The sequence below is a fragment of the Manis javanica genome, chromosome 10 (genome assembly GCF_040802235.1).
Source record: "Manis javanica isolate MJ-LG chromosome 10, MJ_LKY, whole genome shotgun sequence".
Lineage (NCBI taxonomy): Eukaryota > Metazoa > Chordata > Mammalia > Pholidota > Manidae > Manis > Manis javanica.
Window position 1 is genome coordinate 57,576,984 of NC_133165.1, and position 26,388 is coordinate 57,603,371.

The 26,388-nt window shown below is 45.2% G+C and overlaps 3 protein-coding genes and 1 pseudogene across 3 annotated transcripts in view; 3 read left to right on the plus strand and 1 right to left on the minus strand.

The window, feature by feature from the left end:
* Positions 1-8,056, minus strand: part of LOC140844094 (meiosis regulator and mRNA stability factor 1-like) — a 70,557-nt gene extending 62,501 nt beyond the window's left edge. The window contains exon 1 of the mRNA XM_073215551.1: positions 8,015-8,056. The gene's annotated coding sequence lies outside the window, so the exon portion shown is untranslated. The remainder of the gene's footprint in view (positions 1-8,014) is intronic.
* Positions 2,470-19,105, plus strand: LOC108387251 (uncharacterized). The gene is given in 12 exon segments (XM_073214270.1): positions 2,470-2,534; positions 2,898-3,038; positions 4,675-4,755; positions 6,301-6,415; positions 6,417-6,473; positions 9,434-9,522; positions 10,136-10,206; positions 10,689-10,807; positions 10,934-11,036; positions 14,763-15,071; positions 16,820-17,154; positions 18,907-19,105. Coding segments are annotated over 12 exon segments (1,512 nt in total). The 3' UTR covers positions 18,934-19,105.
* On the plus strand, positions 11,048-13,927 carry LOC118967276 (putative nuclear envelope pore membrane protein POM 121B; annotated as a pseudogene).
* Positions 19,106-21,093: 1,988 nt separating the features above from the next.
* LOC140843049 (nuclear envelope pore membrane protein POM 121C-like) lies at positions 21,094-26,106 on the plus strand. The gene is made up of 3 exons (XM_073215552.1): positions 21,094-21,319; positions 23,072-23,398; positions 25,122-26,106. Exons 1-3 carry the CDS (start codon positions 21,292-21,294, stop codon positions 25,358-25,360), a joined length of 594 nt encoding a protein of 197 aa, XP_073071653.1. The 5' UTR covers positions 21,094-21,291; the 3' UTR covers positions 25,361-26,106.
* The last annotated feature ends 282 nt before the right edge of the window (positions 26,107-26,388 follow it).

The following is a 26,388-nucleotide window of genomic DNA, read 5'->3' on the forward strand; positions in this document are numbered from 1 at the left end:
TACCATTTGCAACAACATGGATGGAGCTAGAGGGTATTATGCTCAGTGAAATAAGCCAGGTGGAGAAAGACAAGTACCAAATGATTTCCCTCATTTGTGGAGTATTAAATCAAAGCAAATCTGAAGGAGCAAAACAGCAGCTGACTCACAGACTCCAAGAAGCGACTAGCCTTTACCGAAGAGGAGGGGCGTGGGAGGGAGAAGAGGATTCAGGGGAATTCTGATTGTTGCACATGGTGTGTGTCGGGTCACGGGGAAACAGTGTAGCTCAGAGAAGACAAGTAGGGACTCCGTGGCACCGTGCTACGCTGATGGACAGAGGCGGCAATGGGGTATGGGGGGACTCGATAATATGGGTGAATGTAGTACCCACATTGTTTCTCTTGTGAAACCTTCAGAGCGGGGTATATCAATGATACCTTAATAAAAAAGAAAAAAAGAAAAAGGAAGTTCACATTATACCAATTGAATTTCATGAAAGACTTCAGTGCTTTTCCTTTTCCTTTTTCTTTTTCGCTATTTCGCCACCGGGTCTCGCGCTGGTGCCCGCCGAGCTGGCTGGGAGGGGCCACCGCGGCCAGGGCGGTGCCTGAGCCGCGAGCCCCGAGGGGCCATTCGCGCGCCGTCTCCCGGCAACTTGGGAGCGCGCGCCGCCAGCGCACAATGCCCGCCCGCCTCTAGCCCAGGCGCGCTACCGAAGTCAGACAGTCTGGAGGAGAGAGTCGCGGAAGCCGCTCGCCCGCCGGACAGAGCTCGCTCGTCGCTTCAAATGGGAGGAGTTTTGAGCAAGCTCCGCCCCCCGCAGCCCGACCCCGATCCGGAAGCCAGGAGCCGGCGCCCACCCGCGCGCCAGGCCTTCCTCGCAAGCCGCGCCCGCCCCACAAGCCCCGCCCCGCCGGCCCCCTGGGCCCGCGGTGATCCTATTCACCGGTCAGTCCCCACTCGTTTCCTCGGGTCCCCTCGGAGGCCTTCCCACCGGTAAGACACGCTGACTCTCCCCAGACGGAGGACTTGACTTTGAAGGTTTTTTTTCCTTCAGTCCTAAGTGGGTTCTGTGTCCTTTTCACCTCTTCAGACACCTTGGTGCGCGTCTACCTGCCTCCCTTTAGCCTTTGCTATGAGATGTGCTGCCAGAACTGTTCCCTTCTTTCATTTCTTTTTTTTGGGTCATTTTTCTATTCATTTTATTTTTAATATTTAACTTTTTTGTATCATTAGTTTACAGTTACATGAGCAACACTGTGGTTACTAGACTTCCCCCCATTTTTAAGTCCCCCCCTCATACCCCATTACAGTCACTGTCCATCAGCGTAGTGAGATGCTAAGAGTCACTACTTGTCTTCTCTGTGTACTATAGTGCCCTTCCCATGCCCACCCCCCTACATCATGATGTATGCTGATCCTAATGCCCCTTATTCCCCTTCTCCCTCCCTTCCCACCCACCATCCCCAGTCCCTTTCCCTTTGGTATCTGTTAGTCCACTCTCGGGTTCTGTGAGTCTGCTGCTGTTTTGTGCCCTCAGTTTTTTCTCTGTTCTTATGCTCCACAGATGAGTGAAATCATTTGATACTTGTCTTTCTCTGCCTGGCTTATTTCACTGAGCATAATACCCTCTAACCCCATCCACGTTGTTGCAAATCCTTCTTTCAGTTCTTAAAGCTCTGAACTTTAATACAGTATGGGTTTAGCAGAATACTTGGTAAATCACTTAAAATATCCCTGCTTCAGGTGAGACTACCTTCTGTCTGTAAAGTATAGTACTCTAAAAGGTTTTGTTACTTTTTTATCTTTGGACCAATAAATTGTATCAGCCGAACTCAAAGAGGTGTACCCAGGAAATGTCCTGGATGGATATAACTTGGCTGATAAAGATGATTAGATTAAAAAGACTTGTGTTTTCGTTTAGTCCCAGTTGAGTGATAACAACAAAATTCAAAACTTCGGTGACAACACTAGATCCTTGATAAGTACATTTATTTGAAAAGGTGAACAATCAGGATTTTAAAATGGTTGACTTTGGGAGTATATTTCTGATGACTTAGCATAAGATACTGAAGGATTCTTGTAAAATTTGTCCCTGCACGTCCTTACACACACTTTTCTTCCACTGTAGTTTTACTTGTATGGGCAGTTTTTCAATTTCCCCCTCAAAGTTGTTGAATCCATTGCAGGGACAGCTGTCAAGTACCTGCCACTTTCTGCTCTTAGGTGAAATGGGGAAATTTGCCATAAAAATGCTGTTTTGTGTTGCTTAGAGGCTTAAGCTCTCTGGAAAATAACTGAACCCACATGGTTCTTAAGGAATTTAAACTTTCTGTCATTCTGCTAAGCTGCTTTGATTCCATAATGTGTCTCCCATTCTCCACAGGGTCTGTGGGACTTCACCACACCACTTTGGTATAACACGTCCAAGACGATACCCAATCCAGCAGGCGCAGTATTCCTGTGTGCTTCCCACGCTGTGCCAGAATGGCGGTCACAGGAAGCGTGTGCTGTCTCGCGGTCATTCCAGAGTGGTGTGCAGGCCTTCGACAGTGCGGATCGCTCCTCCCGGGAGCAACCTGGCTCGTTTTCCAATGTAAGCATTGCTGGAGGAAAAGGCTCCCAGTGTGTCCACTTTATTCTCCTGCAGTTGTTCATCTGAGAGAATAACTCACTCAAAGGAAAGGAAGAAGCTCCTTATGTAAGGGAGAAATCTTAAGTTCCAGTTATTGAGCAGTTTTTTATTTTCTGGGTTTTTCCCAAGACTGTAGCTTAACAGCTAAGGGCCATTTGTGTGAGTGTATAAAGTACCCTTTTGCTTGTTGGATAGCTTCTGATTTCCAGCACCTGAAGTTCATGCTATGTAGCATGATGATCAGAATATCTTAATGCTAGAATCCTGTTTTCTGTTACAGAGCAGCTCAGATCCCTAAGGCCCCAGACCCATGATCAAAGGAGGCTGTTCTGCTTGCCCTCGAATGTTGGAAGAGGAAGAAAAGGACAGTGGAGGAAGAGGAAGACCAAACATCTGCTGCTGGTCAGGAGGAGAAAAGAAGGTAACATGCCCTGCAGAGTACTCAACGTGCCTCCCACACGGGCTCCTGGGATTTGTTGAAAGAGAGATCACTCCCCAAAAGAATCAGAGGCCACCTCCTGTGTGTGAATGGCAGATCCCCTTCTTTGGCTTTCATGGAAGAGTTGGTAACAAGCGCTTTAATGCTATGCCTTTCATTAGGCACAGGTTACATACATTTTATAATATACCTTTTCCATAAGAACTAGAGAAAAGCCAACAGTTAGTGGCCACATCAGCTTCATATTTTGATATAAATGTGTTAAATTTTATTTTGAGAGAATGCTGAAAGTCTTCCCCTTGTGGTGGTCAGTTATTTGGGTGACCATCAGCTTAGGTGTTATGTTTGTGCCGAAGGAAATACTTAGCAAAGATCAGTGAAGACTGGAGTATGGTAGCTTTATGAGTAATGAGAATAAAACCAGTTTCATTATTTGGTTTTTGAAAATGTAACGAAAATAGAGGAAGCAGTCTGTTTCCTCGATGGGAAGAGAGAAAGTTGAAGGTGCTGAGTAAGCTGCAGAACTGCTTGTGGCTTTCCAAGGAGTCAGTTAAGAATTTTCTTATAATTCAACAAATTCCAAGACCCACCATGTGCCAGAGCCTACTCCAGGGACTGTGGATAGAGCAGTGAGCAAGACAAAGGTCTCCTGGGACTTGGGTAATCAATGAAACAGGGTAATTATAGATTGTAAGTATATAAAGATTTTTAAAAAGCAGTGCTATAAAAGGGTCATGAGAAAGTGGGAGCTCTGTATATAAGGTGGTCAAGGAAACATGCTCTGAGGAGACAGTGGGCCCTACATTTGAGAAATAGAACCATTGTCCTCATCAGTTACACCAGGTTGGCCATAACCTGCAGGTTCACAGCTGGCCATCTTTGATACTGTAGATGGCAACATTAGGTAAGGAAATACTAATAAATGCAAGTGTGTTCATTGGAAGATTGATTATAAGTAACATTGGAAGATCAGGTAATGAATACAGGGATATGCTTTACAAGTGAGCAGTCTGAGCTCATGTCAGCCAACAAAGCAGGAGAGGCAGAGGGAGATGGTGTGTTGGAGGTCAGAGAGAAAATAACTATTCTTATGGTCAAAACAGGTTTCTCATGTTCTCCAGGTTGGTAATTTGTCTAGACCCCAGTGAGCCTATAACGGAAGGCTCTGTGTTGTGTTTCCCATAATTGGAATAAGCAGTGATTATATGCGCCATGTGCAGGCCCTTATCTGTGACCCTTGAAGTTCTTCTCTTACAGACTGAACTAAGTGAGAGCACTGGGGGATGTGTGTAGGTGGGTCACTAAAGTGTTTTTTTGTCTTTAGTTCACAGATGGTAGGATATTAAATTTGTGATTGCAGTGCTTTGGTGAGAAGTTAGCTAATAACCAGTACACCTGAATAGTTCAAAAGGTCTTGATGCATTTTTGTACTTTTCTTAGTAGATTAGGACAGTCCTAGAATAAATTGACCTTCCTGAATCTTTGAGATCTGAGGCAACCTTTTCTTGTCTAGCATGAACCTATGTTCTGTAGAAAGAGTATAAGACCCCAGGAATATGAAAGTATGCTTTAAAGGAGAGGTCGTATCATCTAACTGAGGGTTTGTGATTTGTCACAGGTGCCATGACAGCAGTGGGAGTGGCCATTCAGCTTTTAAGCCCGAGGTGGCCACCGGAGTCCCTGCTGCTTTTGTGCCCGAGTAAGTGAGAATCCATCTGGGTGAGATTTCCTGTTTGGGAAAGGGTCATTATCAGACTTATTGACCTGTAAGTTTTCCTCTTTGAAGTCAGAGAGGAACATTTTGAGTAACTTGCCACAATAACTATTTTGTCTAATTCCTTTTACTATTTTTCTTTAATATGCATAAAATATGATAAGGCTAAGAGGGTTTGTAGATACACTGAATAACCAAGTATGTAACAAAAAGATCACAAGGTTTGTGCAATAGATAGAATGTAGTAGTACGAAATTTAAGAAAAATGTGAGATTTCTGCCTTTTAGCTTAATTATATTTGAGGAAGAATTGGCTGGAAGGGAAAGAGGCTGGAAATGTGTGTGAAAAGGCTTGGGGTAAGTTACATTTTTAAATTGAGTCAGCACTATGATATGGCTACCAAAAAAGCTTAACATGCTCCTCCTCTGGGCTGATGGCAGAACAAAGACCAGGAGGAGGCAGGTCAGCGGTGGTCCTAATGCCTTAGTCCTGCTGTCCGCGGAGGGCTGCTGGTTGGCTGTGCTGCCCTGCAAGAGGACACAGACACAGATCGAAATTCACTGCGAGAGAGTGAAGCAACTCAAGATGTCCTGGGGTGGTGGTGGGTGAGGGGTTTCTATAGGTACATAAGCACTAGCCCAGAGGAGGAAAAACGTGAGGGGTGTAAGGAAATGAGGGAGGGAAGGATAATGGCCTGCAAAAACCTGAAGGACTATCACATGAAAGGAGGACAATTGGCTTGGCTTGGCTCCAGATGGGATCCATAGGTGAAGTAAGTGAAAGAGAAAGTATGCTTGCATCTAGTGCAGGGATAAACTGCTCTGTGGTTGACATTCATCAGCCAGGAGACAGTGAGCTGTCTGTGCTGTCACAAAGGTTGGATGACTATTTCACAGGAAAGATGTTCAGGGAATTTCTGTTTCAGTTTGAATCTTAGAAAAAGTGGTTGGTTCCTCTTAAACTTTTTTTAACACCTTTATTGAGGTATAATTGACATAGATAAACTGTGCCTCTTTGAAGTGTACCATTTGATCAATTTTGACATGTATCCTTATCAGAATTATTGTCCTATAAATTTTCCTCTTTGAAATCAGAGAGGAACATTTTGAGTAACTTGCCAAAATAACTATTTTGTCTAACTTTCACACCCACGAAACAATCACCACAGTCAAGATAATGAACATGACCATTACTGCCAGAAGTTTCCCCATGCCCCTTGGTGAAGCCTTAAAATCTCCCTCTCATCCTATCCCTGTTGCCAGGCATCCATTGGTCCCCATTCTGTCACTATAGATTTGTGTTTGTTTCCTAGAGTATATATAAGTAGAATCATACTTTTAATTTATTAAATACTGAGCTTTCCCTTTCTGACTTTGTGAGAATTAACAGTAGCTGAATTAACAGTAAAATTAACAACATTATCCTTTTCCATTGCGTTAGAACGATTTTGTGACCGTGGATGAAGCCTTAAAACAATGTTGGTGTCTTTCAGTAGCACATCTGTGTTTTCCCCTTTTATTTCCCTGTTAGGCCTGGGCCTCTGAAGAGAGGCCTCAGTTCCCAGAGCTCAGATGGCAAGCTGGGTAAGAGAACCTGCAACTCTGCTGTGAGCTGCTCGAAGGGCACGTGCACATGTGGCAATCCGTATGTCCAGCCGCAATGCCATTACCAGTTCCTACACTTCTACTGGAGGCATCTCTCAGGTACATGCACCTGGTGGTGTGGCAGAATTGGGTTCTTTGCATTTATTAGTTGATTATGCAGTGTTTACCAGCCACCTTCTGTCAGATGCTGAGATCACCTCTAAGCTAACAGCAGTTACCAACCCTTGAATGATCACTATGGACCAGTGGAACAAACTAGAAAGCCCAGAATGCCTATGTGGAAACCTGATACAAGACAGAGCCATTACTATAGACAGAGGATGAATAATTCAAAAAATGGTACTAATTTGAATAAAAAGGTAGATTGAGTCTGAATTGCATTGGGTCATAAATTCATCCTCTAGGCACTGGGAATTTAATGAAAGTTTTAAAAATAAGTGGTTATAATTATTTTTAGAAAGGATATAATATAGACTAGAGAACAGATCAAGTTTTGCTACCAGAATGACTTGGGTTCAAATCTTGGCTTTGGCACTTAGTAGCTATAGACTCTTAGGCAGGTAAATGACCTAAACTCTCTTTTTCTCATCTCTAAAGGATTGTTATAAAGATTGAAGGTAATGTTTGAAAAGCACCCATTACAGTGCTTGTCAGTAAGCAGGCACCCAATATATAGGAGCTGTAAAAAAAGTTACACATGCGTGAAGGACGTTTTTGAGAGGAGAAAGAATTTGACATAAGTTTTCATCCGTACAGAAGGCTCTTAGAGTAATATAAATGACACATTAATGATAAATGACAAATATAGGAGATGAAGGCCCCGGCCAAGCAGTTATGGCAATGCAGAGCATAATAGTACGAAGGTTTACCTGGATCTATTCTGCACTAGGCCCTCTGCTGAGCACAGTACACACATTTCCTCAATCAGTGATCACAACAGACCTGACATACATAGTCATTGCCCCTTCTTACAATTTTATGTCAAATGTCATATATACACAAAAGGAAGGAAAAATATCATAATGAACCTCCATGTGGCTCCAGCAGTTAACAGTGTTTTGTCAGTCTTGATCCATCAACACCCCCACCCCAAATTAGTTTTCCTCTTGTGTTTTAAAGTACAAACACGTTGTTTCACCTGTAGGTACTTCAGTGTATTTTAAAAACTTTTTGAACATTAATAACCACAATGCCTCTATTCCTCTGAATAATAATGACTTAATGTTAGTTATTATCACTCCAATTTGCCCTTCTTACCCTCCCTGTCTTATTACAGTTACTTTGAATCAGGGACCAAAAATCAACTCATTGTGTTTGGTTCACATGTTTCTTAGACTTTTTTTTTTGAGCATTAAAGGTATTTATATATGTAACAAAAAGTCTGAAGGTAAGGTTGTACACTTATGGAAATAATGATTTTGACCTACTTCGTAAGGTAGTTGTGAGGCAGTACATGTAAAGTGTTCATGCGTCTACACTGTCCATAGTAAGCATTCAAGAAGTGCCACCAAAGTAAGTACCGAAATTTACATTTCAGGGGACTTAATTCACACTCAGAGTTTCAGACTTAGCATTATACAAGGTTGTATCTGATGGCCTAACAAGCAGACAGGGTAAAAATAATCAACTTTTTAACAGACCTGGGCCGAGCGATGATGCTTGGACCTCCGCGCCGGGGGCGGGGCGCCAGGGGCGGGGCGCCGGGTTGCCGGGGGTGGGCGGGGCGAGGGACGTGGCCTCCGCCGTCCGTCGATCCCTCGGGGGCGGGGCTCGGGTTCCCATGGCCCGACACGCAGGCGCGCGGGAAGTCACCCCTGCGTCACGGACAGCTGCGGGGTCGACCGCGGGAGGCGCGCGTGCACCGGGGCTTCCACCTTCCCGGGCACGCTGCTCAGGCCGGCGGCCGGCCCGGCGAGCTCCCCGCGGTGGCAGAACCCCTCCGCAGACCTGCGGCGCGCCAGAAACAGCGCCGGGGTGCGCGGGCCCCGGCAGGATGCCGCCTATCCCGGTTGCCGGGCCCCGGCTCCCAGCGCCTCGGCCCGCCCGAGGATCCGCAGGCGGCAGGTCGCCGGCCTCAGAGAATGACCTCCCCGGGCGCTCCGGGCCCTCGCGGCCGGCGCCCCCTGGCGGCCTCCAGCTGTCAGGCTTCCCCCGCGGGCTGGCCACTCACCGCAGGTGCGGAGCTCATGGGCTGGGGCGGCGGCCGCGCGCGCCCTCCCCCTCTGCAGGGACGTCAGGCCTGTTAGACTCAATCAACGGTACTACTACTACGCTTTTTCTTACTTTTGAAAAGTCTGAATCATTATGTTCTATAAAATTTACTACATTCTGGATTTTGTTTTCGTCATGGTGCCATTTTGACAAGTACTCTATCCCTATTTTCCCTGTAAATGGGCAGTTGGCTCCTGAGGCTTGATGAGTTTCAAGTTCAGTGATTTGGGCAGAGGTGCTGCTGTGCACTTCTGATCGCATCACATCGGGGAGCACGTGCTATGTGGTTGCCTCCCACTGGGCTCAGGTGTCAGTCTGATCCTTCCCTTTATTGTTCCTATGAGCTTTTCACCTGCTTATTTTAGCGACCATTTTTCGCCTTTGTCTATGTCCATTGTGGCAAAATGCTGATGTTCTAATTCTGTCTTTCCCTCCGCATTTGTTAACTGAAGGTCGTGTAATTCTAGATAGAAGAACAAACCCTATCTACAGGAGTGGCAGGATAATAAGCAGGCACTGATGCCGTACTTAACTCCAAAGATGACCAGTATGATTCTTGCTGTGTTTCTTTATGAACTGATGATATTTTATAAACATTTCATGATCCTCAGAAAGAGTGTAGCTGCTCTTTCTGATGCAACTTTTCCAACTTTGGCCAATGACAACCCTTTCAAATACTGGCAATTGACTCACTTTTCAGAAGCCCCACTTCACAAAGAAATGTTTTTTTAGTCACTTGAAAAGGAGACTTTATATACAGTGATGGATTAGAGCCACAGAATTATGTTGAAGGTCAGATCCTATGTTATTCCCAAGGGTCAGTCACATGACTTGTGTTTGGCTTTTAGCTCTGGAAGAGGTGTCCCAGTGCCTCACCCTTCTCCAGCCCAGCCTCGTCCTGCTCACAGACACCAGCGAGTCCAGAAAAGAAAATGAGGTAATTGGTGATTTGCTGTGTGGATTAATGAGAGGGTGGGAAAGGAGGGAAATTTACTTGGCTCTTAGGCTTTCTGAGACTCCGATTTGGAGAATCAAAATGGTTCACATCTAAAGGGCAGAGACGGTGCCGCCCTGAATCGCTCTCGTCTCTTGCAGTCGTCACACAGTGTGACCACACCGGCCTCTGCTTCCCCTCATGCTGCAGCGTGAGGGGCTGGGGCATAAGGGGAAGGGCTTGCATGGGACAGAGTGAACAGAGTGATTGATGGGGGTGGGCAGCAGGCTTCACATTCTAGACCCCAGCTGACCCCCTCGGTGCCCAACTAGAATGCCGCTTTCTTAGAGATAGAGGTGTGACTAGGACTCTCAGAAACTTGGCAGGTTGTATGTAAGGTTCTGAAGATTGTTTTCTGCTTGTTTTAAGACAAAGGTGTCTATGGCTTCTGTGAACTGCCTCCCTTCATTTCTTTAGGAATTTGCTTCTTTTTGTTGTCTTGACACACTGAGATCTTAGTCATGGTTGTTCTAGACCTTGGTCAGTTGGTAGTTAGGAGGGTGTAAGAAGTTATCCAGTGCTTTTCTAAACTTAATTGTGCCTCTTCCAACTACAGAGAAGAGGACGGTCCTCAGGGATCTGGCTCTTCTGCTCCGCCGGTAAACAAGGAGTCCCAGGGAGAACAGGGTAAGTTGATGAACCCATGGCATGTGTTGGCAGTATTGTATGGAGAGCGCATGGACCACAACCCACTGGAAACACGTACTGAGCCTTAATTTGTGTGGGGCTTGGTAGTTACAGAGAGAGATGTTCCTGTCCTTCACGGTTTATGGTCTGGTAAGGGAGAAAGGTTGCCCAGACTCATATAGCATAACCCAGGCCACCTGGGGGGTTTAGGGTAAGGTAAGCCTAGGTGGGGGAATCTGAGCAGACCAGGCAATTTCTGTCCAGTAAGCAACCATGTGCAAGCATTTGGAGCAATGACCACTTCACGTCGTCTTGACTATTAGAAATAATCTTGCTAACACCATCCAAGCACCCAAACCATAGAAGATAGAATCTCAGAGACACCTAGTGAAAGTTCAGTATTAAAAACTAGGCTGGATAGACAAACCTCTCCATTTCTGGAAGAGAGCAGGAAGAAAGTAAGTCTGATACTTTATTTGCAGATACAACCACATGTAGGGAGCAGAACTCCTGGGATTTTCCAGCAACACCCAGCAGCTCCCAGCCACGCAGACGCAAGTTTCCCCTGGTGCCCTCCAGGCGAGGGATCCTGCTGATCTTGGTATGGTCTGTCCACCCACCCCTGCCCACCCAGTCTGGCTCCCCTGCATCTCAGGAACGGAAGAGTCAGTACAAGTTTCTTTCACTTCCTTCTGACTGGCTTGGCTTCTCCTTTTTCTCTTTGTAGCCTCCAGCTCCCTGGATCGGCTGCTCGATCACGGTCAAAGAGTATTACCAGGAGAAGCAAGCTCAGTCACAGTGGCTGAAGAGGATCTTCGAGGATAAGACTGGTAAGGAATATGGGTTAATTTCACACTCCAGAGACGGTTCCCAGAGTCATATTTCTTGACTCCTGTATCCCTGGCCCAGCAAGGCTTCTAGAGCACCAAATACCATCACGTTTGAGATACCATAGTTGACATTTTCTGTTCTTCCTAGAATCTGCTGCAGTGGCAATGTTGGGGGGGAGGCATTGTGTATTTTACTCCGTTCTTGTCCCCACCGTGACGAAGAATTGAAGGGCAGGGACACAGTAGTGAAGCAGAATAAAAGTTTTATTTAAAGTTACTTAGCCAGAAAGAAGTGCAGGTGACCTCAGAGAGGGAGGAGTGCCCTGAAATGTTGGAGAGAAAGAGTTTAAGATTAAAAGGTCACACACTTAGAAAGTGTGGGTGACTTCAGAGAGAGGACTGCCCTGAAAGGTTGGGAAGAGTTGAAGTTATGCACTTAGGAAGTGCAGGTGACCTCAGAGAGAGGAGTGCAGCACCCTGAAAGGTTGAAAAGAGGGAGTTTAAAGTTAAAAGGTTCCGTACTTAGAAAGTGCGGGTGACCTCACATAGGAGCACAGTGAAAGGCTGGGGGCTCCCTCTTTTAAGGATTTTTCAGGAATGTGACAGAGGGCTAGGGTGTGGGCTTGTAAGTTGTCTCAAGTATCTTTGATGAGACATTAAGTTACTCATCAGTCCTCTAAGTAATTCTGAAAAATTAGCTTATTAAGACTGTCTGCCTTTCCTCCAAGGTGGGCAGAGTTATTTGTTTGCTAAAGAGTATGTTAAGAATCTTTCTTCTGAAACTTCCTAGTGTTTTTTTAAATACAATTTTGGCTTTAAGGTGGGATCTCCCTGTCTTTACTTTGCTGTTTATAGGTGGGCCTTTTAGCAGGCTAGAGTAAATCATACAGTGGTCTAATGGACACAATGAAGACATGGGCTGTGCTCAGATACTTTTATCTGGGGAATATTCAAACCTCAAGGCCAAGTTCTCTTGACCTTTTGAGCTTTAACTGATTAACTCACTAACTCTGAATCTTTTCTGGACTTCTGGATTTAACTGGTTAACCGAGTCCTTTCTAGGGGGTTTTGCTGACCCTGTACTCTTTCCACCCCACTCATATGTATTTCCCTGCCTAACAGCCATGCCCATGGCCCGTTTGCCCCTGCAGACACCTGGCCTTCTGGGCCCTCTTGACTCTTCCCCAGACTCGAGATCCACAACCCCTTTCTAGGGGCTGACCCCTGCCTCTCCCGCAATACCAGCCAGTGATACCACCAAGTCACCTCCAGCCTCTCAGGCTGAGACATCTGCCAAACCCCAGGCCCCACCTGCCCTAGGCCCCACCCTGAAGCCCAGTGTTCTCTTTGGAACGCTGAGCAGACCACCTGCTAACCCTTCTGCCTCAGCAGCTCCTGCTGTGTCTTCAGCACATCCCATGTTCAAGCCCATCTTTGTGGCTCCATCTAAAAGTGGGAAGGAGGATCCTGTGCCATCCAGCCATTCCCAAGTCGCAACAGAGGCATCTTCCAGCTCTGCCCACACCCCGACTACCAGCAGACTGCCCCTCACTTTCAGTCCTGTTTTTAGCAGCACAGGGCTACCTACATCTTTGCCCTTGTCAACTCCTTCCTCCTTCAGTCAGACAACTACTTCAGGCACTAGCACGAATGCCCCTCTGATCCCTGGCCCAGCCAGTGTCAGCGTCCCCTCAGCAGTGGCTTGGGGGATCACCACCGGCACAGCCGCAGACTCCGCCCGGAAGCCTGTCTTTGGCTCTGGTGTGAGCAGTGTGACCAGCACTGTGAGCAACATGACCAGCCCCACTGCTTCCACTCCCCAGCCTGTCCTCTTTGGGTTCCCCCTTGCCTCTGCTGCCAGTTCTGCCCAGCCATGGGCTCCATACTTCAGTTTGGCAGGCTCTGGCCACGCCTGCTCCAACAACAGCCGTCACCTTCAGCCAGTCCCTGCCCAGCACCATCCAAACAGCTGCTGGCAGCAGCACAGCCAGTTTCGGTGGCTTCAGTGGCACCCTCACGACCTCCATCCCCATTGCCCCGAGCCAGCCTGCACTGACATTTAGCAGCACTACTACCCCAGCCTTCAACATTCCCTTTAGTTCTGGCACCAGGCCCCCCGTCCCATCCTATCCTGGAGTCATGCCACAGCACTCGTTCGGAGCCACTGACAGACAGCAGATGTGGACTGCCAGCCAGCACTGGCCCCCAGCTTCAGCAGCTCCTTTCCTTTTGGAAGCTCAGCAGCCCCGGCCCCACCCCAGCCAGCCTTTGGCAGCACTGTGTGGTCAGGTTTTCCTGGGTTGAAACCCACAGCCTCTCTTTTTGGCACCATCTCCAGCACCCAGACAGCCTTTGGCAGCACCACAGCTGTTTCCTCCAATTTTTTTATTTTGTGGTGTAGATTTCATTAATCTACAGTTACTTGAGGAACATTATATTTACTAGACTCCCCCCTTCACCAAGTCCCCCCCACATACCCCATTAGTCACTGTTCATCAGCGTAGTAAGATGCTGCAGAATCACTACTTGTCTACTGTGTTGCACAGCACTCCCCATGCCCCCCCCCCACATTATACATGTTAATCATAAGGCCCCCTTTCTTCTTCCACCCCCTTCTCCCTCCCTTTCCACCTATCTTCCCCAGTCCCTTTCTATTTGGTAACTGTTGTCCTTTCTTGGGTTCTCTGATTCTGCTGCTGTTTTGTTCCTTCTGTTTTTACTTTGTTCTTATACTCTAGAGATGAGTGAAATCATTTGGTGCTTGTCTTTCTCCACCTGGCTTATTTCACTGACCATAATACCCTCTAGCTCTATCCATGTTCTTGCAAATGGTAGGATTTGTTTTCTTCTTATAGCTGATTAATATTCCTTTGTGTATATGTATCACATCTTCTTTGTCCATTCATCTACTGATGGACACTTAGGTTCCTTCCATTTCTTGGCTATTGTAAATAGTGCTGCGATAAACATAGGGGTGCATCTGTCTTTTTAAAATTGGGCTGCTGCATTCTTAGGGTAAATTCCTAGAGGTGGTATTCCTGGGTCAAATGGTATTTCTATTTTGAATTTTTTGAGGAACCTCCATACTGCTTTCCACAGTGATTGAACTAAATTACATTCCCAACAGCGGGGGAGGAGGGTTCCCCTTTCTCCGAACCCTCGCCAGCATTTGTTGTTTGTCTTTTCGATGGTGGCAATTCTCACTGGTGTGAGGTGATATCACATTGTGGTTTTAATTTGCATTTCTCTGATGACTAGCAATGTGGAGCATCTTTTCATGTGTCTGTTGGCCATCTGAATTTCTTCTTTGGAGAACTGTCTGTTCAGCTCCTCTGCCCATTTTTTTAATTGGATTATTTGCATTTTGTTTGTTGAGCTGTGTTACCTCTTTATATATTTTGGATGTCAACCCTTTATTAGTTCTGTCATTTATGAATATATTCTCCCATACTATAGGATGCTTTTTTGTTCTATTGATGGTGGCTTTCCCTGTACAGAAGCTTTTCAGCTTGATATAGTCCTATTTGTTCATTTTTGCTTTTGTTTCCCTTTCTGGGGGAGATATGTTCAAGAAGAAGTTACTCATGTTTATGTCCAAGAGATTTTTGCTTATGTTTTTTCTAAGAGTTTAATGTTTCATGGCTTACATTCAGGTCTTTGATCCATTTCAAATATCCTTTTGTGTATAGGGTTAGACAATGATCCTCATTTCCTCCTCTTCTGCAGCCACCACCTTGGACTTTGGAGCTACAACCCAGACCACCAGCAGCGGTGGCAGCACACCCTCATCACACTTCACATCCGGGGTGTCAGCGGGCCCCACTGGCAGTGGGGACTTTGGGATGAGCATGTCAGCCCCCCACAGCAGCTCCACCACTGGGGCATTCGACTTTGTGGCAGGACAGAGTGGGAGAACTGGTGGCACGGCCCATTTCTGGGGATGCCTGAGTCAGAACTCCCTTGGTGCAGCTGGCCAGAGCACACTGTTTGGCATCTACGTGGCCAGCACACCTCAGAACACGTCTGTGCTTGCAGGTGAGATTTGGAAGGGGCTCAGTCTGCAGAGCCAGGTGCTGTTTTAAGTGCCAACATAGTCTACACTCTTGGAGCTCTATACTGTGGTGAAGAGAGAGATGTTTTCTGTAAACAGCATCAGGTAGCAGTGTAACTCATGACTGGAGGAGCTATTTAGGTAGTCAGTGGGAGCCTTTCTGAGACAATAGGAAACTGAGGCCATGGCTGTAGTTCCAGAGTTGGGAGCAGGGACAGCAGCTGTGGGTGAGGGCGTTCAAGGCACAGGAGCAAAGGCCCGAAGTCAGAAATGACCTTACGGTTTCATGAGCAGAGAAGAACCAGGTGTGGCTACAGGTTTAAAAAGGAAAGTGGGATAAAATGACGTTAAGAGACAGGCAGTAAGGAAGATCATTCACGGCCTTTTAAAATGTTTTTTATTTTTTGGTATTAATCTGCAATTACATGAAGAACATTATGTTTACTAGGCTTCCCCCTTCAACAAGTCCCCCTCACGAACCCTATTATAGTCACTGTCCATCAGTGTAGTAAGATGCTGTAGAATCACCCCTTGTCTTCTCTGTGTTGCCCAGCCCTCCCTTTACCCCACCCACATTATATATGCAATTTGTAATGCCCCCTTTCTTTTTCCTGCAATTATCCCTCCCTTCTCACACATCCTCCTCAGTCCCTTTCCCTTTAGTCCATTTCAACAGGTAGTCCATTCTTGGGTTCTGTGTCCGCTGCTCTTTTGTTCCTTCAGTTTTTCTTTGTTCCTATACTCCAGAGATGAGTGAAATCATTTGGTGCTTGTCTTTCTCTATCCGGCTTATTTCCTGAGCATAATATCCTCCAGCTCCATCCCTGTTGTTCCAAACGTTAGGATTTGTTTTCTTCTCTTGGCTGAATAGTATTCCCTTGTGTATATGTACCACATCTTCTTTATACATTCATCTACTGATGGCCATTTAGGTTGCTTCTATTTCCTGACTATCGTAAATAGTGATGAGATATATGCACATAGGGGTGCATCTGTCTTTTTCAAAATGGGCTGCTGTATACTTAGGGTAAATTCCTAGGAGCAGTATTCCTGGGTCAAATGGTATTTCTATTTTGAACTTTTTGAGGAACCTCCATATTGCTTTCCACAATGGTTGAATGAATATACATTCCCACCAACAGTGTAGGAGGGTTCCCTTCTGTCCACAACCTTGCCAACATTTGTTGTAGTTTGTCTTTTGGATGGTGGCGATCCTTACTGGTGTGAGGTGATATCATTGTGGTTTTACTTTTCATTTCTCTGATGACAAGTGATGTGGTACATCTTTTCATGTGTCTATTGGCCACCTGAATTTCTTCTTTGGAGAACCTCCTGTTCAGCTCCCCTGCCCACATTTTCATTGGAAGATTGGCATTTTGTTGGTTGAGGTGTGTTAGCTCTTTATATATTTTGGATGTCAACCCTTTATTGGATCTGTCATTTATGAATATATTCTCCCATACTGTAGGATGCCCTTTTTTTCTGTTGATGGTGCCCTTAAGTGTACAGAAGCTTTTAAGCTTGACATAGTCCCATTTGTTCATTTTTCCTTTCTTTCCCTGGAGAGATATGTTGACGAAGAAGTCGCTCATGTTTACGTCCAAGATATTTTCGCCTGTCTTTCTCTAAGAGTTTTATGGTTTTTTGGCTTACTTTCAGGGGTTCAATCAATTTTGAATTTACTTTTGGGTCTGGGGTTAGACAATGATTCATGTTTGCTCCTTTTTTGCAGCCATCACCTCCGGCTTTGGAGCTGTGACCCAGGCCACCAGCTGTGGGACCAGTACATCCGGGTTTGGCAGCACCATCTCAGCGCCCTTCACATCTATGGTGTCAGCAGGCCCCACTGGCAGTGGGGTCTTTGGGACACGCGTGCCTGCCCCCCACAGCAGTTCCACCACTGGCGCATTTGGCTTTGCGCCAGCACAGAGTGGGAGAACTGGTCTCAAGAACCCTTTCTGGGGAGCCTTAAAACCGAGCTCCCTGGGTGCAGCTGGCCAGACCACACCCACTCTCTTCCACATGGCCAGCACACCCCAGAGCCCGTCTGGGATTACAGGATTACAGGTGAGATTTGGAACGGGCTCGGTCTGCAGTGCCAGGTTCTGTTTTACGTGCTGACAGTGTCTCTGCTTTCGGAGCTGTATGCTGTTGTGAAGATTTAGATGTTATCACAGAAGTTTTCTGTAAAGAGCATCAGGTACCTGTGTATCTCATCACCAGAGGATCTATTTAGGTAGTCAGCGGCAGCCTTTCTGAGACAATAGGAAACTGAGGCAATGACTGCAACTTCATAGTTTGGAGCAGGGACCTCATCTGGAGTTGAGGATTTTGCAGGCAGTGGAACAAAGGCACGAAGGCAGAGACAAGGTTATAGGCGGAGAAGAGCCAGTGTGGGTAGAGGTTTAAATAGGTAGATGGTTTAAAATGACATTAAGAGGCAGGCAGAAAAGAAGATCATTCATGGCTTTTTAAAATGGCTTTTTTTGTTTTTTGGTATCAATCTACAATTACCTTAAGAACATAATTTTTCTTTGGCCCTGCCCTTTGCCATGTACCCTGCACCGTCCCCATTAGAGTCACTGTCCATCAGTATAGTAACATGCTGTAGAATCATTACTTGTCTTCTGTGTGTAGCCTAGCCCTCCCTGTCCCCCCCCATATTATACATGCTAATCATAATGCCCCCTTTCTTTTTCCATGCCCTAATCCCTCCCTTCCCACCCATCCTCCTTGGTCCCTGTCCCTTTGGTAACTGTTAGTCCATTCTTGGGTTCTCTGATTCTGCTGCTGTTTTGTACCTTTAGTTTTTCCTTTGCCCTTATACTCCCGAGATGAGTGAAATCATTTGGTACTTGTCTTTCTCCCCTCACTTATTTCACTGAACATAATACCCTAAAGCCCCATCCATGTTGTTGCAAATGGTAGGATTTGTTCTCTTCTTATAGCTGAATTATATTCCATTGTGCATATGTATCAAATCTTTTTTATCCATTCATCTACTGATGGACACTTAGTTTGTTTCCATTTCTTGGCTGTTTTGAATAGTGCTGCGATAAATATAGGGGTGCATCTGTCTTTTTTCAAACTGGGCATCTGTATTCTTAGGGTAAATTCCTTGGTGTGGAATTACTGGGTCAAATGGTATTTCTATTTTGATCTTTTTGAGGAACCTCCATATTGCTTTTCACAATGGTTGAATGAATTTACATTCCCACCGACAGGGTAGGAGGGTTTCCCTTTCTCTGCAACCTCGCCGTTTGTTGTTGTTTTTGTTTTGTATGGCGGTGATCCTTCCTGGTGTGAGCTGATATCTCATTGTGGTCTTAATTGGCTTTTTTCTGATGACAAGCGATATGACACATGACTTTATGTGGCTATTGGCCATCTGAATTTCTTCTTTGGAGAACTGTCTCTTTTACTCCCATGCCCATTTTTTAATTGGATTATTTGCTTTTTGTTTGTTGAGCTGTGTTAGCTCATTATATATTTTGGATGTCAACCCTTAATCAGATCTGTCATTTATGAATATATTTTCCCATACTGTAGGATGTCCTTTTGTTCTGTTGATGGTGTTCTTTACCTTACAGAAGATTTTAAGCTTGATATAGTCCCATTTGTTCATTTTTGGTTTTGTTTCCCTTGCCTGGGGAGATACATTCATGAAGAAGTTGCTCATGTTTATGTCCAAGAGATTTTTGCCTGTCTTTGTCTAAGAGTTTTCTGGTTTCATGGCTTACATTCAGGTCTTTGTTCCATTTTGAATTAACTTTTGTGTATTGGGTTAGATAATGATCTATGTCTCCTCCCTTTTTGCAGCCATCACCTCGGCCTTTGCAGCTATGAGCCTGACCACCAGCAGCGGGACCAGTAGGTCAGTGGTCGGCAGCACTACTTTATCACCCATCACGTCCAAGGTGTCAGCAGGTCCCGCTGGCAGTGGGGGATTTGTGATCAGCATGGCTGCCGCTGACAGCAGCTCCACCACCGGGTCATTTGGATTTGGGTCAGGACGGAGTGGGAGAACTGGTCTCAAGAACCCTTTCTGGGAAGCCTTGAATCAGAACTCCCTGGGTGCAGCTGGCCAGAGCACACCCTCTCCCATCCATGTGGCCAGCACACCTCAGGACACGTCTGGGATTGCAGGTGAGATTTGGAATGGGCTTGGTCTGCTGTGCCAATCACTCTTTTAAGTGCTGACACAGTCTCTGCTTTTGGAGCTGGACCCTGTGTTGAAGATTTAGATGTTATAACAGAAGTTATCCATAAACAGCACCAGGTAGCAGTGTAACTCAAGACTGGAAGTGCTATTTAGGTAGACAGCGGCAGCCTTTTAGAGACAGTAGAAAACTGAGGCCATGGCCGCTGATCCAGTGTTGGGAGTAGGGACAGCAGCTGGGGTGAGAACCTTGTAGGCACAGGAGCAATGGCCCAAAGGCAGAGATAAGCTTATGTTTCCATGAGCAGATAAGAGCCAGGTGTGGCTACAGGTTTAAAAAGGAAAGTGAGATAAAATAACATTAAGAGACAGGCAGAGAGGAAGAACATTCACGGCCTTTAAAATTTTTTTTTTTTTCTTTTGTGTCTATCTACAATTACTTTAAGAACATTATGTATATTTGGCTCCCCTCTTCACCACGTACCCCGCACAAACCCCATTAGAGTCACTGTCCATGAGCATAGTAACATGCTGTAGAATCACTACTTGTCTTCTGTGTGTAGCTTAGCCCTCCCTGTGCCCCCCACATTATACATGCTAAGCGTAATGCCCCCTTTCTTTTTCCCTGCCCTTATCCCTTCATTCCCATCCATCCTCCACAGTCCCTTTCCCTTTGTAACTGTTAGTCCATTCTTGGATTCTGTGATTCTGCTGCTGTTTTGTTCCTTCAGTTTTTCCTTTGTTCTTATACTCCAGAGATGAGTGAAATCATTTGGTACTTGTATTTCTCCACCTGGCTTATTTCACTGAGCATACTACCCTGTAGTTCCATCCATGTTGTTGCAAATGGTAGGACTTGTTTTCTTATTATGGCTGAATAATATTCCAGTGTGCATATGTATCACATCTTTTTTATCCATTCATCTACTCATGGACATTTATGTGGTTTCAATTTCTTGGCTGTTGTAAATACTGCTGCAATAAACATAGGGGTGCATCTGTCTTTTTCAAACTGGGTGCTGTATTCTTAGAGTAAATTCCTAGGAGTGGAATTCCTTGTTCAAATGGTATTTCTATTTTGAGCTTTTTGAGGAACCTCCATTATGCTTTTCACAATGGTTGAATGAATTCATGTTCCCACCAACAGTGTGGTAAGGTTCCCCTTTCATCACAACCTCGCCAACATTTGTTGTTGTTTGTCTTTTGGATGGCGGCGATCCTTCCTGGTGTGAGGTGATATCTCATTGTGGTTTTAATTTTCATTTCTCTGATGACAAGCGATGTGGCGCATCTCTTCATTTGTCTATTGGCCATCGGATTTTCTTCTTTGGAGAACTGTGTGTTCAGCTCCCCTGCCCATTTTTTAATTGGATTCTTTGCTTTTTGTTTGTTGAGCTGTGCTAGCTCATTATATATTTTGGATGTCAACTCTTTATCTGATCTGTTATTTATGAATATATTCTCCCATACTGTAGAATGTCCTTTTCTTATGTTCTTGGTGTTCTTTACTGTACAGAAGCTTTTAAGCTTGATATAGTACCATTTGTTCATTTTCGCTTTTGTTTCCCTTGCCTGGAGAGATACGTTCATGAAGAAGTCGCTCATGTTCATGTCCAAGAGATTTTTGTCTGTTTTTGTCTAAGAGTTTTATGGTTTCATGGTTTACATTTGGTGTTTGATCCATTTCGAATTTACTTTTGTGTATAGTGTTAGACAATGATCCATGTTTCCTCCTTTTTTGCAGCCATCACCTCGGCCTTTGCAGCTATGACCCTGACCACCAGCAGCGGGACCAGTACAACAGGGTTTGGCAGCACCATGTCAGTGCCCTTCATGTCCAGGGTGTGAGCAGGTCCCGCTGGCAGTGGGGGCTTAAGGATGAGCATGGCTGCCGCCCCCACAGCAACTCCACCACTGGGACATTCAGCTTTGGGTTAGGATGGAGTGGGAGAACTGGTCTCAGGATCCCTTTCTGGGGAGCCTTGTCTCCGAACTCCCTGGGTGCAGCTGGCCAGAGCACAACCTCTCCCTTCCACGTGGCCAGGATGCCTCAGAACACGTCTGGGATTGCAGGTGAGATTCGGAATGGGCTTGGGGTGCAGTGCCAGGTGCTGTCTTAAGTGCTGACACAGTCTCTGCTTTCAGAGCTGTATGCTGTGGTGAAGATTTAGATGTTATCACAGAAGTTATCTGTAAACAGCGTCATGTAGCAGTGTAACTCATCAACCAGAGGAGCTATTTAGGTAGACATTGGCAGCCTTTCTAAGACAATAACAAAGTGAGGCCCTGGCTGCATTTCCAGAGTTGGGAGAATGGACAGCGGGTCGCGGTGAGAACATTACCGGCACAGGAGCAAATGCCCGAAGGCGGAGATGAGCTTAAGTTTTCATGAACAGAGAAGAGCCAGGTGTGGCTAGAGGTTATAAAGGAAAGTGGGATAAAATGACATTAAGAGACAGGCAGAAAGGAACATCATTTATGGCCATTCAAAATGGTTTCTTTTTTTTGGTATCTCTGTACAATTACCTTAAAAACATTATGCTTATTTGGCTCCCCTCTTCACCAAGTACCCCACAGAAACCCCGTTAGAGTCACTGTCCATCAGCATAGTAACATGCTGTAGAATCACTGCTTGTCTTCTCTGTGTAGCCTACCCCTCCCCAAGACCCACCACATTATACATGCTAATCATAATGCCCCCTTTCTTTTTCCCTGCCCTTATCCCTCCCTTCCCACCCATACTCCTCAGTCCCTTTCCCTTTGGTAACTGTTAGTCCATTCTTGTTTTCTGTGATTCTGCTGCTGTTTGTTCCTTCAGTTTTTCCTTTGCTCTTATACTCCTGAGATGAGTGAAATCATTTGGTACTCCTCTTTCTCTGCCTCACTTATTTCACTGAACATAAGTCCCTCGAGCTCCATCCATGTTATTGCAAATGGTAGGATTTGTTTTCTTCTTATAGCTGAATTATATTCCATTGTGCATATGTATCAAATATTTTTTATCCATTCGTCTACTGATGGACACTTAGTTTGTTTCCATTTCTTGGCTGTTTTGAATAGTGCTGCAATAAATATAGGGGTGCTTCTGTCTTTTTTTGAACTGGGCAGCTGTATTCTTAGGGTAAATTCCTTGGTGTGGAATTCCTGGGTCAAATGGTATTTCTTTTTTGAGCTTTTTGAGGAACCTCCATATTGCTTTTCACAATGGTTGAACAAATTTACATTCCCACCAACAGTAGCAGGGTTCCCTTTCTCCACAACCTCGCCAACATTTCTTGTTTGTGTTTTGTATGGTGGTGATCCTTCCTGGTGTGAGGTGATATCTTATTGTGGTCTTAATTGGCATTTCTCTGATTACAAGCGATATGACGTATGATTTTATGTGTCTATTGGCCATCTGAATTTCTTCTTTGGAGAACTGTCTTTTTAGCTCCCATGCCCATTTTTTAATTGGAATATTTGCTTTTTGTTTATTGAGCTGTGTGAGCTCATGATATATTTTGGATGTCGATCCTTAATCAGATCTGTCATTTATGAATATATTCTACACTGTAGGATGTCCTTTTGTTCTGTTGATGGTGTTCCTTACTTTACAGAATCTTTTAAACTTGTCATAGTCCCATTTGTTCATTTTTGCTTTTGTTTCCCTTGCCTGAGGAGATACGTTCATGAAGAAGTCGCTCATGTTTATGTCCAACAGATTTTTGCCTGTCTTTGTCTAAGAGTTTTCTGGTTTCATGGTTTACATTCTGGTGGTGGATCCATTTCGAATTTACTTTTGTGTATTGGGTTAGATAATGATCCATGTCTCCTCCCTTTTTGCAGCCATCACCTCAGCCTTTGCAGCTATGAGCCTGACCACCAGCAGCGGGACCAGTAGCTCAGTGTTTGGTGATACTACCTTATCACCCATCACGTCCAGGGTGTCAGTAGGACCCGCTGGCAATGGGGGTTTTGTGATCAGCATGGCGGCCCCCCACAGGATCTCCACCACTGGGTCATTCATATTTGTGTCAGGATGGAGTGGGAGAACTGGTCTCAAGAACCCTTTCTGGGAAGCCTTGAATACGAACTCCCTGGGTACAGCTGGCCAAAGCACACCCTCTCATATCCACGTGGCCAGCACACCTCAGGACACATCTGGGATTGCAGGTGAGATTTGGAATGGGCTCGGTCTGCTGTGCCAGTCGCTCTTTTAAGTGCTGACACAGTCTCTGCTTTTGGAGCTAGACCCTGTGTTGAAGATTTAGATGTTATAACAGAAGTTATCCATAAACAGCACCAAGTAGCAGTGTAAGTCAAGACTGGAAGTGCTATTTAGGTAGACAGCGGCAGCCTTTTAGAGACAGTAGAAAACTGAGGCCATGGCCGCAGTTCCAGATTTGGGAGCAGGGGCAGCCGCTGGGGTGAGAACCTTGTAGGCACAGGAGCAAAGGCCCAAAGGCAGAGATAACCAGGACGTTCCACTTTGTGGCAAGGTGGAGTGGGAAAACTGGTGGTACAGCCCCTTTCGAAGGAGGCTTGATTTAGAACTCCCTGGGTGCTGCTGGCCAGAGCCCACCCTCTGTCTGCCACGTGGCCAGCACACCTCAGAACACATCTGTGTTTGCAGGTGAGATTTGGAATCGGCTCAGTCTCCAGTGCCAGGTGTTGTTTTAAGTGCCGACCCAATCTCCGCTCTCGGAGCTGTATGCTGTGGTGAAGAGACAGATATTATCATAGATGTTATCTGTGAACAGCATCAGGTAGCAGTGTAACTCATGACTGGAGGAGCTACTTAGGTAGTCAGCGGCAGCCTTTCTGACACAATAGGAAACTGAGGCCATGGCCACAGTTCCAGAGTTGGAAGCAGGGACAGCGGCTGTGTGCGTGTTGCAGGCACAGGAGTAAAGCCCTGAAGGCAGAGATGAGCTCATGTTTTCATGAGCAGAGAAGAGCCAGGTGTGTCTAGAGGTTTAAAAAGGAAAGTGGGATAAACTGACATTAAGAGACAGGCAGAAAGGAAAATCATTCATGGCCTTTTAAAATGTATTTTTTTTTTGTTGCTATCAGTCTACAATTACATGCAGAACATTATGTTTACTAGGCTTCCCCCTTCACCAAATGCCCCCCAATACCCCATTACAGTCACTGTGCATCAGTGTAGTAAGGTACTGTAGAATCACTACTTGTCCTCTCTGTGTTGCTCAGACCTCCCCACCCCCACATTATACATGCTAATCATAAGGCCTCCTTTCTTTTTCCCAACCCTTATCCCTCCCTTCCCACCCATCCTCCTCAGTCCCTTTCCCTTTGGTAACTGTTAGTTCATTTTTGGGTTCTGTAATTCTGCTGCTCTTTTCTTCCTTCAGTTTTTCTTTGTTCTTATACTCCACATATGAATGGAATCATTTCGTACTTCTCTTTCTCCACCTGGCTTATTTCACTGAGGATAGTACCCTCTAGCTCCATCCATGTTGTTGCAAATGGTAGGATTTGTTTTCTTCTTTTGGGTGAATAATATTCCATTGTGCATATATACCACATCTTTATTCATTCATCTACTGATGGACCCTTAGGTTGCTTCCATTTCTTGGCTATTGTAAATAGTACTGCCATAAACAGGGGTGCTTCTATCTCTTTGAAACTGGGCTGCTATATTCTTAGGGTAAATTTCTAGAAGTGGAATTCCTGGGTCAAATTGTATTTCTATTTTGAGTTTATTGAGGAACCTCCATACTGCTTTCCAGAATGGTTGATCTAATTTACATTCCCACCAGCAATGTAGGAGGGTTCCCCTTTGTCTGCAAACTTGCCAACATTTGTTGTTGTTTGTCTTTTGGATGGTAGCAATTCTTACTGGAGTAAGATGATATTGTTTCCTACTTTTTTGCAGCCACCACCTCGGGCTTTGGAGCTACGACCCAGACCACCAGCAGTGGGACCAGTAGCTCAGTGTTTGGCAGCAGCACCTCATCACCCTTCACGTCTGGGGTGTCAGCAGGCCCTGCTCACAGTTGGGGCTTTGGGATGAGCATGGGTGCACCCCACAGCAGCTCCACCACTGGGGCATTCAGCTTTGGGGAGGACAGAATGGGAGCACTGGTGGCATGGCCCCTTTCTGGGGTGACTTGAGTAAGAACTCCCTGGGTGCATCTGGCCAGAGCACAACCTTTGCCTTCCACGTGGCCAACATGCCTCAGAACACATCTGTGTTTGCACATCAGATTTGGAATGGGCTCGGTGTCGGAGTCCAGATCCAGCTGAGGTATGGGTCACAAAGGAAAGGACAGCGTCAGCAAGTGAGATGAATGAGGAGACGAAACACCCAATTAAAGTTGTTACATCTCCTGACATCAAGCGGCAGGGTCTTTATTTTTGTATCTTTTTATGGTTTTCATAATGTTGAACATTTTTTAAAATTATGAATAATACATTCCTTTTTCTGTCAGTTTACATAATTTCAGCTTATTACCCTTAAGTAAATGTATTATTTCTTCTAATAGTAGCCATTTAACATTTAATTTTTAACTTTCCCCTAGTCTATTGTGATTAGTAATTCATGTAAGCTACGTGCTAGGTGCTAAACAGAAAATGGCGTAAGACAGCATGTGAGTTAAGCATGTGGGCTATGATTTTTACTTTAAGTGTGTAAAATTATATAGCCTTTTAGATATGTGTCTAAGGCTATATAAAGTTTAAGCAGGTTATATAAAATGCAAGCTATATGTCTTTTGGTTATTAAGTGTAACTGTATTATTAATTAAATCCTATCCTACACATGTGGGTTGAGGCTTACATCTAAAATCTAGGGACGGTACTCCTATCACCCATTCCTTAACATTCCTATGAATAAATAAAAACACCTTATTCTGTTATAATATTCATTCCACAATTTCAAATGTTTACACCTTTTCTCCTGCATCTACAGGCACCAGGGCCTTGCAGTCCTCTTTATCCTTTATATAACAACGCTAAATCTGCTCTTACTACCTTACTATTAATATAGTAATATTTTATAAATTTATCATAAACTTTTATATGTGGGATATTTGTCAATATAACTTTTATTTTGCTCATAAATTCTTTCTATGAGGGGGTTACCAAAGGTGTCTTCTAATATTATAAGCAACATAAGGGGGGCCCTGGGCAGTGGGGACTAT